This window comes from Poecilia reticulata, chromosome 19 (genome assembly GCF_904066995.2).
Source record: "Poecilia reticulata chromosome 19, P_reticulata-male-v2, whole genome shotgun sequence".
NCBI lineage: Eukaryota > Metazoa > Chordata > Actinopteri > Cyprinodontiformes > Poeciliidae > Poecilia > Poecilia reticulata.
Window position 1 is genome coordinate 24,925,939 of NC_088848.1, and position 17,311 is coordinate 24,943,249.

The 17,311-nt window shown below is 41.4% G+C and overlaps 2 protein-coding genes across 8 annotated transcripts in view; one reads left to right on the forward strand and one right to left on the reverse strand.

Annotated features, from left to right (window-relative positions):
• Window positions 1–9,469, forward strand: part of LOC103482140 (uncharacterized) — a 23,778-nt gene extending 14,309 nt beyond the window's left edge. The window contains exons 3-6 of one of the 4 annotated variants that reach the window (XM_017310863.2): window positions 5,757–5,910; window positions 5,994–6,055; window positions 6,132–6,228; window positions 8,188–9,469. In XM_017310863.2, coding sequence (XP_017166352.1) covers window positions 5,757–5,910; window positions 5,994–6,055; window positions 6,132–6,228; window positions 8,188–9,212 — 1,338 coding nt within the window. In that variant the 3' untranslated portion in view covers window positions 9,213–9,469. Of the gene's footprint in view, window positions 1–1,577; window positions 5,911–5,993; window positions 6,056–6,131; window positions 6,229–8,187 lie in introns of those variants that run through there. The other 3 variants (XM_008438111.3, XM_008438110.3, XM_081600844.1) reach the window with 3 other exon arrangements.
• Window positions 9,470–11,140: 1,671 nt separating this feature from the next.
• Window positions 11,141–17,311, reverse strand: part of noc3l (NOC3-like DNA replication regulator) — a 37,147-nt gene continuing 30,976 nt past the window's right edge. For 3 of the 4 annotated variants that reach the window (XM_081600841.1, XM_081600840.1, XM_008438112.3), the window contains exons 12-21: window positions 14,148–14,228; window positions 13,964–14,064; window positions 13,818–13,890; window positions 13,686–13,749; window positions 12,931–13,002; window positions 12,657–12,838; window positions 12,418–12,546; window positions 11,933–12,030; window positions 11,731–11,815; window positions 11,141–11,625 (exon numbers count right to left, since the gene is read on the reverse strand). In XM_081600841.1, coding sequence (XP_081456967.1) covers window positions 11,521–11,625; window positions 11,731–11,815; window positions 11,933–12,030; window positions 12,418–12,546; window positions 12,657–12,838; window positions 12,931–13,002; window positions 13,686–13,749; window positions 13,818–13,890; window positions 13,964–14,064; window positions 14,148–14,228 — 990 coding nt within the window. In that variant the 3' untranslated portion in view covers window positions 11,141–11,520. The remainder of the gene's footprint in view (window positions 11,626–11,730; window positions 11,816–11,932; window positions 12,031–12,417; window positions 12,547–12,656; window positions 12,839–12,930; window positions 13,003–13,685; window positions 13,750–13,817; window positions 13,891–13,963; window positions 14,065–14,147; window positions 14,229–17,311) is intronic. The other variant, XM_081600842.1, reaches the window with a different exon arrangement.

Here is a 17,311-nt window from a genome sequence, read left to right on the forward strand (position 1 = left end):
TATGTTTAATATTTGAAGAACAAACAGTGGTGTTAGGATCCTGGAAGACTCGGGGCTTTGCCCCGAAATATATAATATATTGAATTGAAATCAAGTTTTTCTCTTAATTCACAACAAATGTCTTCTGATCACAAATTGATCCTCATGAAAAAGTACAGAATGCTCGTTGGAGCCTATTAAGAAGTAGATTATTTGCTAAATTATTAATGTTATTGATCCCAGTTATGTTAAGTAACTGGGATCTTTGTTCTTTATTCACCGTATTTTCCGGACTATAAGGCGCACCTAAAAGCCTGAAATTTTCTCAAAAATCTCATGTGTGCACTGAATTCCAAAATCTGTCCCTGACAGAGACGTAAAGTGTACAGTACTACTCTGGCAGCGTTAAACCAATCAGAGGACATTACGTAATACGTAAAGTACGTACGCCTGAAGCAATAAACCAATCAGAGAATTGTTATCCGAGTTCTGCAGCATATGCATCCTGTAAAAACCAGATAGGTTTTTCCACGCATCACCGTCCCTGTTCATCTGCGACTCCATGCCGCCCATCTCACTGGTTACTGTGGAAAAGGAAGTGAAGCAAACTAATTCGGAGTTTGCCGTCATTCCGGGAGGTTTAACAAAAGAGTTCCAACCGCTGGACATTGGTGTAAACAAGGCGTTCAAACAGAAGCGGCGAGGGAGCGATGGACGACAGACTGAACACACGTTAACTAAGACGGGGAGGCGGCGCCGGGCGAGTTACGCCACCATGTGTGAACGGACTGTGGATGTCCGGTCTGGGCTGATGTATCTGCCTTAACTGTTGTCCGAGTTTTCGCGAAAGCCGCATCATTATTGAACAGCCAGGTGGCAACGAGACTGACTCCAACAATGAGAGGGAACCTGGCATGTTAGATGGTGAAATTGCCCAGCTGTTCAATTCAGATACAGAAGAGCAGGATAAAAAATAACTTGAGAGTATTGTTACATAGTTGAATAAAGTTCAACTAAACTTACTCTTTTGTTTCCGTTCCTTTATTTGTTTTTTTGCTGACCGTTATAATCCGGTGCGCCTTATAGTCCGGAAAATACGTTATTGATTTTTGCTCAGGCCCTCCTCCTTCCTTGTCAGCCAGCCTCCTGCAAGCAAAAGCTGTGGTTGATTTGATTGTTTGGTGAAGGAGTGAGGAGTGAAACAGTTTTTCTACCACAAAATTAACATTGATATTTAAATTTTTGTATGAAGTCAACTCAGAGAATAATTGTTATTTTTATAAGTAAAGAAAACACTTTTTGAAACCAGAAAACTGTGAGTGCTTTTTATTTTAAGTGAGTTGAAAACCTCCTCCTGAGAAACTGTTCTGGCAGTTTTGTTTTTTGGACCTTATTACGATGCAATTAATTATTAAAAATAGTTTAACAAGTTTCTATCTAATGAAACTGGCAGCATTCCCTCCTCCTGGTTGAGCATGTAGGGAAATAATTTGTGTTATGATGTTGACTTTGCAGCTATCCCTCATACTGAGCAACGGTGAAAGGAAAAACTCCAGCAGAACCTGCTCACTTCACGTGGCTCTCTGCCATGACTGACTGGGGGTTTGAGAAGAGCAGAGACACAGAAAAGAAACAATTGAAGTGATGTAGGATTATTTATGTTCATTAATAGCTGGAGAAGGCGATGACGCTGACATCTTCCAATTGACGGCAGCATTATGTCAGCCGATGGCTTCCTCTACAGAGGAACCACAGCCAAACACAATGAAACGCCTGTAAAACAGAACCCAGAGAGTTCAATTGGCTGGCTTTACTTCTTCCGTTCGTATGGTTTTAAATGGAGTCCCACAGGGCTCAGTTCTTGGCCCACTTTTATTTTCTATTTATATAAACAGCTTGTGTGAAAATCTGCCAAATGCTTCTTATCATTTTTATGCAGATGATTTGGTGATTTACTGCTATTCTTCATCACTTGTACAGGCAATTCAGTACTTGCAGTCTGCTTTTACTATAGTTCAAGCTCGTTTGCAAACTCTGAAGTTGGTTTTGAATGTGGATCAGACAAAGGCAATGGGATCTACCAGATCTACCAGAGATCCCTCCACTGCTGTAGGGACACAAATTGAGTTTGTCAGTAATTATAAATATCTTGGCTTTATTTTAGATAAAGAGCTTTCTTTTAAAAATCACATAGCAAATTTGCTACGAACACTGAAAATGAAGATTGGGTTTTATTACAGAAATGGATCTTGTTTCTCTCTTAAAGCTAGAAGTAAATTGGTAGCTGCAACATTCCTGCCACTCCTGGATTATGGAGATGTTTTATATATGAAAGCTTCGACCAAATGCCTTCAATCACTAAATACTGTGTATCGTTGTGCTTTAAGGTTTGTAACCGGTAGCAGAGTCTCACACATCGTTGTGAACTGTATGCAAAAGCTGAATGGGCTCCTGATGTTTCTATTATCAGGTGAAACAATCACCTGATGATCCTGATTTATAAATCTCTACTCGGTTTGGCTCCAGCATATTTAGACTCTCTTTTACATAAATCTATTAATTCCCATTCTTTACGCTCCAACAACATTTTTCTTTTGCATGCTCCACGTTGCCGAACTGAAAAAGGGAAGCCAGCTTTCAGTGTGATGCTCCTTCAGCCTGGAATCAGCTCCAGTCTGAACTCAACATGTCAGAACTGATTTCACTGGACTCATTTCGAATGATTCTTAAAAACAGGCAACGAGATTCTTTTAAACAGTGTCACTGTTTTTAAATAGTTTTATACTTGTGTATATGTATTGATTTTGTTTTGTAACCAGGTTGCTGTGTGTTGCAGACTTCTGCCCAGGTCCCCCTTGAAAATGAGATCTGGATCTCAATGGGGTTCATCTGGTTAAATAAAGGAATAAGAATAAGAAACACTAGGCAGGGGTGTTTTCAGGATATTATCAAAGGGTTGTCTGTTAGTAAGTCCCGCCTACTCCTCACAACTCTTTGGACTCACTACTGCTCAGTTCTCTCTCTAACAGGTCCGGAAAATCCCCAGAACTCGGGTCTTACCCTAGAGATGGTTTATGGAGAATTATCTGTTTAAACTGGGATTGGAAAGGACTCGTCCAGCTCTGACTACCTTCGATCCAGAAGTTATGACCCTTTACAGTTGAGGAACAATCAGCTGCATAACCCCTACAACCACTCCTGTTAACGGTAGCTCCTCTCCTAAAATAACGGCACTAATGGCTAGATTAAGTTTAGTGACTTAGATTTAAGTCCCAGGGTCATTATTTTAACACTCACCAGAGGAAAACACAAAGCCACCCTGTCTGTAGGATCATGTATATTAACTTTACCATATTTAGGAGAACCAACAGTAATTAAGACTGACACAATTAAACTCACTGTTCACAATTCTCATTAGAATTTTAGAATACAATTTTATTAAGCAAGCTTTAGCAGGGGCATATGACAAGCAGGTTAATTTCCCAAAGGTTATAAGAGAGGCAAAAATATAATAAAATCAACTAGGATCAATCACATCCTATCCTTATTCTTATCCCTAACCTGTATCACTAAGTTCACTGAGCGAGGCTTTGGGGGAAGCTGGTCAACTCATACCCGATGGTTCTTGGTCTCGGCAGCTGTAATCTTTAGATGTCCTTGGTCAGAGTCTTTGTTCAGCCGGAGCAAAGTCCTCTTTACTGAAGAGAAGCGGAGCAAAATCGTGCGTTGTCCTTATAACGTGCAGAATCTTTGTCTTCAAATGACCTCCGTCTCTTTTCCAAGTCGGCTGCAACTGAGTTGAGAGCGTTGGGTAGAGGCAGAGGAGTTGGTCGGATCTGGAACCAGGGTCGGTGTCTGGTGGAACTCGTCCCTTCTAGGCGGCGTGAAGTCCTGGAGCTTTCCCCGGTCCCGGGGTGTGGTCCTCTGCTGGTCTTTAGCCTGCTTCCTCTGGTGGCTCCTCTTCTGCGCCGCGGACGAAGAACCCTGTTTCTCTCCTGAGCTCCACATTTTAAACCCTCTCAACGTAGGCCGGTCTTCGGGGCAGGGCTGCGTCACTTTAGAACCTTCCCACCACGTCTCACTGTCTGTGGAAAGCCCCTACCTTCCCCAACTCGGAAATTGTATTCATACCTCATTTCTTTCCGTTGACCATCTGTTTCTGATTCTGCCTCGCCCATTGCTTAGAAATGACTCATTTTCCACTGTTTCTCCTCCTAAGTCATTTTTGTCTTAAAAAACATTTACTTTGTCGACATTCTACTTCAGTCAATGATTTTTATACAACAATCAAGTTGTTCAAACCTCAATTTCCATATGACATAACAGTCAGCTGATTAAAAGTACAGAACATATATTTGATTATACATTACAGACATTCTTTCATTGGCATGTATTATTATTTTAAACCTGTTACAAACCATAATCATCATTAAATCATTATACAAGGTTTACTGTTATTTCTCAGGCCTTTATTCCGTTTTCTGCATGTACCTGGACAGATCTCACATGCTTATACCAGGTTTCATGACAGGGTACACACAAAACTATCACTGTACCTGACCCACACGAGCACCACCACATCCCAAATGCGCATCATGTGCATGACATGCAATACCTAACCCACAAAAATATGCCACAAGAAAGCGAAGCGCATGGCCCACAAAAACAGCAGATTGATCCACACAAGGCCCAACATGCACAATGCGACACTTGCACATGCCTGCTTGGTTCACAGTTTGTTTTTTTTAAATTACACTACATAATACAGAAAAGCAAATCCTACCTGCATGATCCACGTGATGCGAAGGAGGTCGCAGGTTCCGACCTGGATGTCTTAGATAAGAGCAGGAGTAGGTGAAGAGACAAACGTTTGGGAAACGTTGTTGGCTTAATTTCTACTCTTTTTGACAAACGTCTCAACTAGATGTTATTTTTTAACTTTCCCGCTGTCTTAGTTCTGGAGGAGTGTGGCAGATGTCACAGTTGGTCAGTGGAGAAGTGATGGGGTGTCCCATTCTTCAGTTCCAGAAACCACAAAGCAAAAAAACTTGTAAAAGCGCAACCAGGATCCTCTCGACCCCCCTTAGTACTGCAGGAGGGTTTAAAGTTGGCTTATTCATTTTTGCCTAGCTTAACTGTCATATTTAGCTTACGCCAAACCACCAAGTAAAAGTAAATTCACAAATAACTGGTTGATCAATCTTCTTTGATTTCCTTAATTTTGGGTGATCGTGATCAGCTGTTACTTGCATATGAAACTGATCTTATCTACCTCCACAAGAGTCTTAAAATCAGTTATTGTTCCCTTTTGCTCTGCTGTTAGAGAAGGCTGACTGAAACACCTGCCCACTGGGTTTGCACATTTGTTGTCACAGTTCATAGGTCATCAGGAGCAGCCACGTTGTTTGTTTGGAAGTATTATACAATTAGAGAAAGAGAGGAAAATAACAAAATCCTAAGAAAATATTTTCAATATTTGTTTTAAATTGTGTTCAGATCCCCGTGTGACAATGGATTTCTCTTCCAAGGGCTAGTTTATTTCTTGTGTTCCTGGACAAGCAGGGGGAAACTCCTATCTCTGTTCCTACAGAAACAGGAGTTTTCTTCCTTATTCAACTCCTTATTCTGCTTCCTGCAGAAGCAGAATAAGGAATTTTTGTGTTTCAGTTCTTAAAGGCTGGAAGAAAACATGTTCATTAAGTGATGAATATTCATCATACTGTTGCACTATTTATTCAGTATTTTGCATGCTTCAGCTGGATCGTATAACCTGATAGGTGCGGTTTGCTTCCATCATGGAGACTTTGGGAAACGAGGCTCTGGGGAGGATCCTAAACATCATGGATGAAGCCAGGCTTGTGGCTCAGGAAGAGCATGTCTGTAAGAAGCCACAGACCAGCGTCCTCAACGTCCTCAGCCACACATCCGTGGGTATGAACACAGGCAATGCCCCCAACAATGTCACACACCAATCAAAGGAGATGGAGAGTTATAATGTCAATATTTGTTCCCAGCAGAGCTTGAGCACTCATACGGAGTCAGAAACCAAAACTGTAAGGCAGAAAGAGAAGCTCAGGTAAGTCTGTTCTACCTGTTCATGTCTTTGTTGTCCTCATTGACCTTACTGACATCTGGATGTTGGGTCACTGCAGCTGAAAGCAGGTGGTGATGCTGTGGAGACGAAGTTTGTTCCAGTGGTCAGCGTTATAGATGGACATGGGAGCATTGACCTGGATGTCATTACAGAGAGTGAGAACCTGATTCATATATGTTTGAAAATGAAATTTGAACATGTCAGCATTTTTCTCTAAAAATATCATTCTAATAGGTACAACACTGTCACGTGATGTCAGTAACAACCCCACACAAAGAAATAACAGATCAGTCTACAACTTGGATTTAGTTCTAATTGGTGGCCTATTAAAAGATTTCTCTTATTTGACACACTTAAATATTTTAATTAATCTGATTAAATGTCAGAGGATTTTTGCACCGCAGGGCCCAAACCTATTCCCATTCGACCCAGCCTTCTTCCGGCCTGGCCCTATGACGTAAAAATGATGTCAAAATGTTAAATTTAGAACAGTTCACTGCCACGGAGATATTAGTTTCAGACAAACAAGAGCAACAAAGTTTGTGTTTGAGTCGCATCCTATTTTCAACAGAGTTATGGTAACAACAAAACACTGCTGCTTTAGAGTCTGCTGGGATGATGGTATTGGAATGGCAAGAAACATCAGTGCAGTAAGCAAGAGGAGCCCATCCCATCAGGTCAACAGGGTTCTGTTTAAGCTGATGTCGAGGAGAAATGTCAGCCTCTAACTGACGAGCTTCTGGACATCAAACCCTGCATCAGCTGATGGCCCGGTCAGCCTGAGAAGCTTGCAAACCTCCCAGCCACGCCCTTTAATGTTATACGACTTTCACTTGGAATGAGGCTGAATTGTTTTAGAAATCTGGAAAAATAGATTTCTGGGATTTTCTTATTTTGTTTACTTTCTTGATCAAAGCAACTGATAAAAACCTCTGATAATTTTGTTGAGAACAGCAACCAGCATTTAACAGCATGAAGGTGACAATTTCCAGAAAGACTTTGATTTTTTAATTTCCAGTACATTCCAGTGTATTTTACAGCACACAGTAAAATATCCAGCAAAACAGAAAGTAGATAAGTTGCAAAAAATAAATAAAAAATCATTGAATCATGTTTAAGTATCTTTCAATGAAACTGGTTGAGTGAACTTTTTGAATGTAATGAATTTGCAAGGAATGTTTTATGTTGCCGGACAGGCTGTAAAGGGTTCAGTTCTTTTTATTACAGGACCAAGTGGTTTGTGGATCTTTATTTTTTTTTTTCTTTTTAGCATTTTTCCCTAAATTGATAAAATCCCAATTTTTAAAACTGAACATTTACTCAGCTTATGTGCCTGACATAATGGCATGTTTGAACTTGAAAAATCAAGTGTGTCTAAAAACAAACAAAAAGGAAAAAAAACTTCTGTTGGTACACAAAATGAATTTGTAATGTTTTGTGTTCATTTCTTTGTGTGAATTATTTAAACTGTTACTGACATCTGGAGTGATTGTGCTCTTTTAAAGTACCAATGAATCCACATATTACATCATACTGTATAAAAAACACAACCTAATATCTCATACTGGTTAACTAATCACACTAAATCTTTCCCATTAGATCAGATGGGATTACCAAAATGATAAAATTTTTGCTAAATGCAAGCATTTCAATAATATTTTGTATGATGATTTTCTTTGACACTATGCAAAACACACGGAGGAGCAAATGCAGTGAGTCAATGACTTGAATGTGTTTTTGTAGTCATCATACAGACTTGGTGTGATTAGCAATTTCTTAGACAGAATTTGAGTTTATTATTAAAGTCAGTGTATATAATTGACCCTGAATATGTATTATCAGATTGAAATGAATTTTATTTTTCACAGAAGCTTTTGTCTGGGAATGTTTGAGTCTAGAAACCGTATAGTTAGATTTCTTCTTGGACAATGAAGGAGACATTTTTTTTTTTTTTACAGTGTGTGCAAAATATGTGATGTGCTCAGTACTTATTTTACACACACTATCTTTTAGTGACAGTAGTTCAGGTCCAGATTTACTCTAAAATGAGTCATTCTCCAGAACTGTTGGTCAGTTCAGATGATGCCTCTATTGATTTTTGTGTTTTCTCTCAGGAGCTTGGGTTGAAGCTGCTCCATCTCCACCATCAGACCCGGATCCGCTACCTTTAGAGTTTTCTGTTCTCTCTGCGACTTCCCAGCAGAATGTCTCCCACAAGTTGTTCTCATGCTCTGTCTGCAGGAAGTTCTTCTCATCTCAAAGCAACCTGAAATCTCACCAACTCATCCACACAGGGGAGAAGCCGTTTGCCTGCAGCATCTGCAGCCGAGCCTTCCGCCAGCGCCAAAGCATGCAGAGCCACATGCGAACACACACTGGCGAGCGCCCGTTCCAGTGTCCTGTGTGTGGAAAACGTTTTTCAAAGCAGGCACAGCTCAAGACACACACTGTCATACACTCAGGAGAAAAGCCGTACGGCTGTGATGTGTGTGGCCGTCGCTTTAACCTGCCACAGAATCTGCACCGCCACAGTGTCACCCACAGTAGGGAGAAAGTCTTTATCTGCAATGACTGTGGTAAAGGCTTCACCCGCGCTGTTACACTCAAAACACACCAGCTCATCCACAGCGGCCAGAAGCCCTTCAAATGTGAGCAGTGCCCCAAATCGTTCAGGCATGCCGTCAACCTCAAGAACCACCAGAGGATCCACAGCGACCTGAGGCCTTACAGGTGTGACCTCTGCGGTAAGACGTTTCGTCAGGCGGTGAATCTTAAGATCCATGGCCGCATCCACACTGGCGAGCGGCCCTTCAGTTGCCAGCAGTGCGGAAAAACATTCAGCCAGCAGAGCAGCCTGATCTCCCACAGCCGCACTCACTCCACAGACAGGCCCTTCCAGTGCCCGACCTGTGATAAAAAATTCAACAATGCCAACAGCCTCAAGCTTCACCTGCGCGTTCACACTGGAGAGAAGCCGTATGCCTGCGAAATATGCAGCAAGACCTTCAGCCAGGGAAGCCACCTGAGGACGCATAAGAGGCATGTACATGCTGGCGGCAAGCAGTTCATCTGTGACAGATGTGGGAAGAGGTACGCCGACCAGCGCTACTTGAAGTTGCATAAGTGTTGCTATGCATGAACTGCCAGGAGTCGGCTGTCTCAGAAGACGACAGTACACTACTTCACCTTCCACAGTTGAGCCAAGGAAACTGCTGCAACATCCTTCTGTACAGAGGTTCTGGTTGGTCTGAGCCCTCAGTTTTATTTTAAGACTTTCTGTGAACAAGTTTTATAATTTTCTATAATATATTTTTCAATATGAATGATGAATAAAATCTAAGTTAGCTCATCTGTCTAGATGATGCTGTTTAATAATAAAGTAAAACATTCACTCTATTCACTGTCACTTCATGTTAGTCCAGTAGGAATCAAGAATCTTTCACAAAGGTGACCTGGGGAAGAAAAGCAGCAGGACACGTCGTGGACGAGACAAATTACATCAGTAACCAAAATAGACATTACCAAATGAAAGTAAATGATTGATGCAATCAGCTGGGTGTTAAAAATGTTTTAGCCAAATCGCAGACCTGGCTCCAGAGGAAATTAGCAGTAGCCTATGTCTTTTGTGGGAGCCGAGTAAACAGGTTTTTTAACAAACATTCCTGATCCCGCTAGTTGGTTGAAGCAGGATTTTCTCCTGTGGTGTGTAACTTGTCATGAACTGTTCCAAAGCCTCCAACTCGACACGCTATCAGGAGGTTTAGTGTCCAGGTCAAAGACATTGATGGGACTTTTTTTTTTATTTAGCCATCACTATATAATCCAGCGCACATGTACGATGCCGTAGTTTTGCAAACGCATTCTCACTCGGTACTGAGAATAAACTGCGCTCACGTACCAAATGACGTAGAAATGTGCGTGCCTGTCCTAAGTGGTCACTTGACCCCTAAAAGATTTTTGAAGAATATAAATTACGACTTAATCAGATACCTTTTTTCCCATTTCATATCGTTTCTGAACTGTTTGTGCTTGGAGCAGGGGTGCAATATGTTCTCAGCATTTCTTGAGTCAGATAGACTCAAGAAATAACAGCAGGTGTGCAGGAGGGGTCCAATTATGGGGCCCAAGATTCCTGGCGGCACCCCTGGGTCAGGGATGTAGTTGTAGTCTGTCAAAATGACAGATGCACTTTTTTTTTGTTTAACAGTCAAAATTACAGCAGCTTTAGAATCTATTGACTATTAAGTCAATCTTAGTCAATCTACCGCTTTAAAATATATAAATGAAATTACATACTAATTACTTGAGTTGCAACAAAAACATTATAGTGTTATAGTAGGACACGCTTTACATGACGCTTTACAAAAGGAGTTATTTCTGTTCATGCACACATGATGGCAAGCTTGCTGGATTGTAGCTACTGCTACAGAAGCGAGGCTCTGTAGCAGTAGGGGTAAAGCCAAAGTGGGGTAAAGTGTTATAGCCAGAGAGGCATCGAATCTATTGAAGGAGCATTATTGCATTAGGCACTGGTTGTGATTGGTGGGGGATGGGGGAGTGGAGTGGAAGTGCATCTGAGGGGATGGGGGAGTGGAGTGGAAGTGCATCTGAGGGGATGGGGGTTGGGGGCGCTCATGCCGCTTCCCACAAGATGCCACCCTGGGCTGTTGCCCATGTCAGAAGTCGACACTGAATATACAGCATTTTTATTACTTGCTTATCACTTATTTGCTTTGAAGTGGAATTTTGTGACTGGAAAACACACAGTACTGCTCCTTAAACAGAAGGCACAAACAATACACACATCGACATACTGTTAAAGAGTAAAAAATGTGTAAAGTATGTGTTAACACGACATTTTGAGCCTATTGAACTTATAAGCAGCATCATATACTTTGTGTTGGTTGCTCATTGTCTACGCGTCAAAATAACATGAAATGTTCACACATATATGACCTCGAGTGCTTTGATCGATCAGATTCTAATCACACGATGCAAATGTAAACTGATGAATCAAACATAACTGACATCAACACAGCATAGATAAGGAAGTAAAAGACCAGCAAGTATCGTTTTAGTTTTATTTAAATTACTCCCAAAGCAACATATTTAGTACAGAGATTGGAAATAATTCCTCATTTCAATCTGGCTTTCAAACCATTATTATTGCTGTGATTGCTCAATGGGTCATGCTGAGGTTAAATGATCCACAATCAGATATTTTATGCTGATGCAATTTGGAGCTGATCAGCTTTAAAAACTTCAGTTTCCTTTTGATAAGAGATGTGCTGGGAATATTTTACTTCACTGTTACATGTAGGTCTCAACAGTCTTAATCACAAAGCAACTCCAGGTCGTGTGTCCTGTTCGACACCACCTCAACCTGTTTTCAATAAAAAGAAATCCGTTTGTCCTCCAAGCAGGTCCTCGATGCGAGTGTGTGAGTCTCAGTGGCATGTTGCAGTGAAGTCCATGTGTGCATCACTCAGGATGCTATCTGCTTGCTTCTGCAGCCTGTTGTCCAGCAACGCCGTTCCGACCACAAACTGATCCTGAATGAGAAATTGAGCTCAGCATGCAGGTAAACACAAACACACAACATGAAGAAATGAGAATCAGAATAAAAACATGGATGCAGGTGACCAGGACTTTCTCACCTTCCTCTTGGACGTGGGTGAAGCCACAGATGGGTTAAAGGTCATATTTTTGACACTGTAGTCTTCAAACAGCTCCAGTGGAGACCTGAAAAGGTGAAGACATCTTTTGACGCAGCTGGCAAGGCCATGTTGTTGCTGAATGTAATTTTACATGGCTTCCACCTCGGCTTGTAACTAAAGCAAGACACTGAAAGTGTTTCACCTGCGGCTGAGCTCCATACTGAGTGCTGCCGAGCCATCACTCGGAGCTCCATGAGTCAAATGACCCGCAAACTGCCGTACAACAGGGTGGAAATGTCTCTGAAAATACAGCAACACAAACATGTTGAAGTCAAGCGTGTGTGTCGATCTATGTGTGAGGTGAGAGTGTGAGCACGCAAGAGGAGAACTCTGGCTCCCAGGTTGGCTCTCAAGTTTACAGGGTATGTTGGTGCAATGTAAGAGATACACATAAACACACACATACACATGCACCATTAGACAAATGAGTATTTTGACACTATTTTTCGGGATCTTTTTTAAATACAGTGCTCAACGGAAAATTGGTCTAGAAAATTCTTTATTGTTCTTTACCTAGGCTTTTGATAAAGGTGATAATTGATAAACATTTGAGTTTAATTTAAACGGAAAGTTTCTTTGCCAGTCAATTCGCTAACAGCCAAACTGGCTAATAGCCCATTTCTGAACCTGCAGTGTGTGGAGCTCCCAGAGTGCAGTGTTCTGAGCACTGCAGTGTTCAGGTTCATCCAACTCCATCAGGTAGAAGCCACTGCCCTGAATTTCGTTATCCAAAAGGAAGTCGCATTTGGGGAATGACTGTCAAATGAAACAGAACAAAATGAGCTCTGACAAACAGGTGGAAGCTTGGCAATCTTTTCCATTAACTAAAAAGAGCCAGGTTCATTTAGAAGGCTTGAAAGACTCACATGCATGGTAGCTCGATTTGCTGCAAGAATTCCAACGCTGGCATTGGGCAGGACATGTAGACTGAGCACGCTCAGTCGTTTGAAGAAGGCCATGGCTCTCTGCAGGGTTACCTGCTTCCTGCGACGAGTCAGCATGGCGTCCAGACACCGCAGCACAATGATGATGTCATCATTGGGTGCCCCTGAGATAGCCAAAGTGTGAAACTCAAACCTTTTGAATTGTGAGGTCTGTGTGATTGGTAGTTTAGAAAAGTTTAAAAAGTTGTGAACACACCTGCATGAAGCCAGAGCAGAATTTTGTAAAGCTGAGAGTAGAAGTTCAGAGGATCGATGTTCAGGGCATCACCTGGTCCACAAAAACAGAAACATTTACCTCCACACCAATCTCAATTCAAGTTTAGAACTGATCCAAGCAAAAAAGCAGTTACAAATTTTTCTCTTCCTGCTCTCTGGGGCAGTGTTCAGGGACTAACGCTTCCTGCAGTCTCACACAGACTTTGATTCTTTATGGTTAGAAACACACAACCGCTCAAACTCACCGCCTTCACTCCTGTCTACATGTTACTTTTTTGTGCAACCTTTTTTTGCAACCTCACACTCTGCCCTTACAGTGTGAGTTATGATTTTTTTTTTCACCTCATGTTTTCATTTTCTGATCCAATGCAAAGGGCTGCAGCCCCGGTCACCTGTCTTCCTTATCCTGTTTGTTTGTCTGTCTTTGGATGGGTTGTACTGGAATGAAATTATAATAACAATAAAGCATCCTGATTCTGATTAAAAGGGGCAAAGTGAGGATGTGACAAAATGTCCATGTTGAGTCACCAACTCTCCTGCTTAGACTACATAACCCTGAAAAAAACTGTTCTTGAAAACAGAACAGTTTTTGGTTTTAGAAAAGCAGAGTCATTAAAGTAGAACATTTCTTTCTTCAAGTTCTACTGAATGCAGACAGGCCTCGCTGTGAACTGACTGGTATTACAACGTTTGAAACCGTCGGTGCTCATTAAAGACTCAGAAGAACAATCCTACCTTGTCCAGACAGGATGGTGAAGACTGTCTGGATGCAGTAGAGACTCTCCCGATTGGTCAGATTCTGCACAGATCAATGGTATCAATTAAAATATGGAGATGCAGACCACTGTTTAGGGGTGGCATACTTACTCCTGATTGGATGAGGTTCTGGAGCACGTCCAGCAGGTCATCAAAGAACTCCAGGTTGATCAGGTGAGCAAAACTGGAAGAAAGTGGCATCATGGTCATTACTGCAAAGGTCCTGTAACATTGTTGTCATCCAGAGTGTGTCTTACTTAGCCAGTCCTTCCAGGACAGCAGGGAGGAGCACTGATCGCTGAGCTTTCTTAAGGATCCTGAAGTAGATGAGGAAGATGATGTTCAGAGTCTCTGTGTGCTGCAGATAAAGAAGAGGGAGATGAGGATGTTAGCTTCTTTCTGTACTCTGTCCTCTCATTTAATTTCTGAACCAAATCTTACCAGTTTGGTCTTCTTCTCTTTGCTTTCTGAAGCTTCGGCCTCTAGAAGCTCCTTTTCCAGCTTTTCTTCTGCTTTCTTCCACTGTGTGACACACACACACGCGCACACACACGTTTGCATGGCTATCTTTGTGGGGACTTCCATTCATTTCTACAGCCTTAACATTACATACCTAACCCTACCCAAAACTCAATTCACAACTTAGTCCTAAATCTAACCCCTGACCCAAAAACAGCGTGTCCCCACAAGGAGCAGTGGGTCCCCATAACGTAGTATGTGTCAGGGTAATGGTTCCCTCAAGGGATTACAAATAAATGCACGCGCACACACACACACATGCACAGACTTGTTTTTCTTTCTTATTGGACCAATATGGATTATTGGTGTATTATAAGCCTGGCAGCCCGCCATGCTTTTTGCTAGGCTAAGCGTTGCTTGTTTTTAGTTTAAGAAAAATTTATAATTGGGGGCGGGGGGGACCGCTTAATTTTTCTCTTTTTTTGATAAATCTTGCAAGCCAAGCGTCTCTGTTCCTAGCTTTTCACTCACAGAGCAGATTTTTTTCTAAAAGGTTTATAGTTTATGCATTTAAAGCTGGAGAGCGGACCAATCACACAGCTGGCGCCTCTGCGCTGCCGCTGCTTTACGTTTACCTCAGCGCGGATCACGCGCTCCTCCTTTCACTTGAACTGGAAACAGGCTGGCTTGTATGGATATTAATGATTATAATTGGGGGTTTTTTTCTTGGTTGTGTTGTTGTGGTTTTGGAATTAGAGCAGATCTTGTGTGACCGAGACAGAAAAAAGGGTAAAAATTGCCCTTTTATTTGAAGTTTCACAAATCAGATAAAAGTTTCACAAATCCCAAACATGGTTATAAATATTCTGATATTAGCGCAGAATAATCAAGTGCAGGTTTGAAGTGTCTAAACCAGTGGTTCTTAACCTTTTTTGAGGTACCGAACCCACCAATTTCATATGCGCATTCACTGAACCCTTCTGTAGTGATAAATACAATATGATTTTTTTCCCCCAAATTAGGGGTGACCCAACTAGAGTCTAGTTGGGTCACCCCAAGATCTCCAAGTCTTCTTAAAAAGTAGAGTCTCTGAGGACAGTTCTTCAAAATATAGTCAGTGTTTTCAGCAAAGTTGACCTGACTGTCCGGGAACGACCCAAGGTATTTAAAATTTGCTACAGTTTCAACAGGTTGGCCATCGAGAGAAACTGGAACCACTTTAAGGCCTTGTTTAGATTGCTTAATTAGTTCTACATTCTTAAGAGAATGAAAAGTTAATAAATAATAAAGACTGCGGTATTCTGATTTAGTAATGTAATTATATTAGTTGTGTTATGCCCCCAACGCCACTAGAGGCAGTAGCAACCCTGAAAAGATGCGACTAAGGAGCAGATTTAGAAGTTCACCGAAAGCTACAGAATTTGGTAAAAACTGAGCTTTGCTGAAGTAATTAAAGACACAAGTTCAAATCCATGCTGAGAGAGGAACTCCTTCGATCAGGGCTCCTCCGCAGCACTGATTGGCTAAGCAATGTAACGTGATCCTCTGCAGCAAGTGATGGCAAAGCAGGGCACGTCATCACTACTTTACCTCCGCGGCAGAGGCTCTGCCGAACCCCCGAGACCGACTCATCGAACCCCTGGGGTTCGATCGAACCCAGGTTAAGAACCACTGATCTAGACTCTAGGTGTTGTAGTTTTGGAGCTGGAGCCGTTCTAGTGCAACCCAGATGCAAAAAAGTGGTAAAATGAACCTTTATTGAAGTTTCACAAATCAGATAAAAGTTTCACAAATCACAAACATGGTTCTAAATATTCTGCTATTAGAGCAGAATAATTCAGTCCAGGTTTGAAGAGTCTAGGTGTTGTAGGTTTTAAACTGGAGTCGATAAAAGATGCAGAAGGTAGTGAAAAATTAAGAGGGAATCGCCCTTTAGCCATTTCCCGAATCAGAAGCTAGAACAGGAAACCAACTTCAGCTTTGTATTATTTTATTATTATTTTTTAGTATTTTTCCACTTAAAAGATGCACCAAACCATATCAAATGCTTTGTCTACTTAGTCAGCCAGAGTTATTGCACGCGGCCCCACGGAGATCTGAAAAACTCGTCCCCCAAACTTGACCAACAGTTTCTGACTTATTAGAAACTCAACAGACATGAAATGGAAGAGCTACTAAAGCCACATTATCACCATTGAACTAAATCTCCTGTATGTAGCGCATCTATGCACATTGCAGCGGATTTAACTCATCATGCAGGGCTTCATGCACCAAGGCTGCATGAGGCCTTGAGCAGACTTTGACTGAAGAGCCCCTCTTGCTGCTAAAAACATCAGCACCTCTAACAGTTTTGTTTTGATTTAGTGAAATCTGGGAGAGGGGGAGTAGTTTAACGGGCCAACCTAAAAATCTATGAATTATAATTGCAGTTTACTCATTTGTATTTGTGAACAGACAGAGCTCAAACTCAAATATTAAACTCACAGCATCAGATTGTATCTATGGTAACAAACCAATCTAACTATGAATATTGTGCTTTGAACTTTTACAAAGTAAACTTGCCAGCTCCTTAAAATCTTAAATTTAAATGTTAACCAATTTAAATTGTTTAATTTATGTATGCTGTAACCATTAAATCAAATTCAGCAGCATTGGTAATCTCAATAAACTAAATCTACATTTATATATCTGTGGTCTATGTTAGACCACAGATAACATAGACCCTGAAGGGGCCTTCAGGGACCCATAAATGGGTCCATTTATGGGTCCCTGAAGGCCTGGGGCACCTTATGGAGCCACTGACTTAATTTAGATTAAACAGTAGTGCGAATAATTGATATTCATTTTAATTGTGTTTTTTGATTAGTTGTTTTTAAGACTAGTTGTGGATTTAAATTGCGTTTCCTGGTGATGTTTTCTCATAACATATAATTACCCAGTACTATTTTTACTTTTCCTGTCTACTTAGCATCTTTAATACAAAAACACGGTGGACCGCCAGTAGACCTTCCCGGCGCCCCGACCACCGGGCTTAGCAAGTTTTCTGGGGAAAACCCTAGGATTCAGTGATATAAAACTAATGAGCCTTTACATTTGCTTATTTTCCTTTTCTCTCTCAGTTGATCTGTAAGAACAGTCAGGGAAAT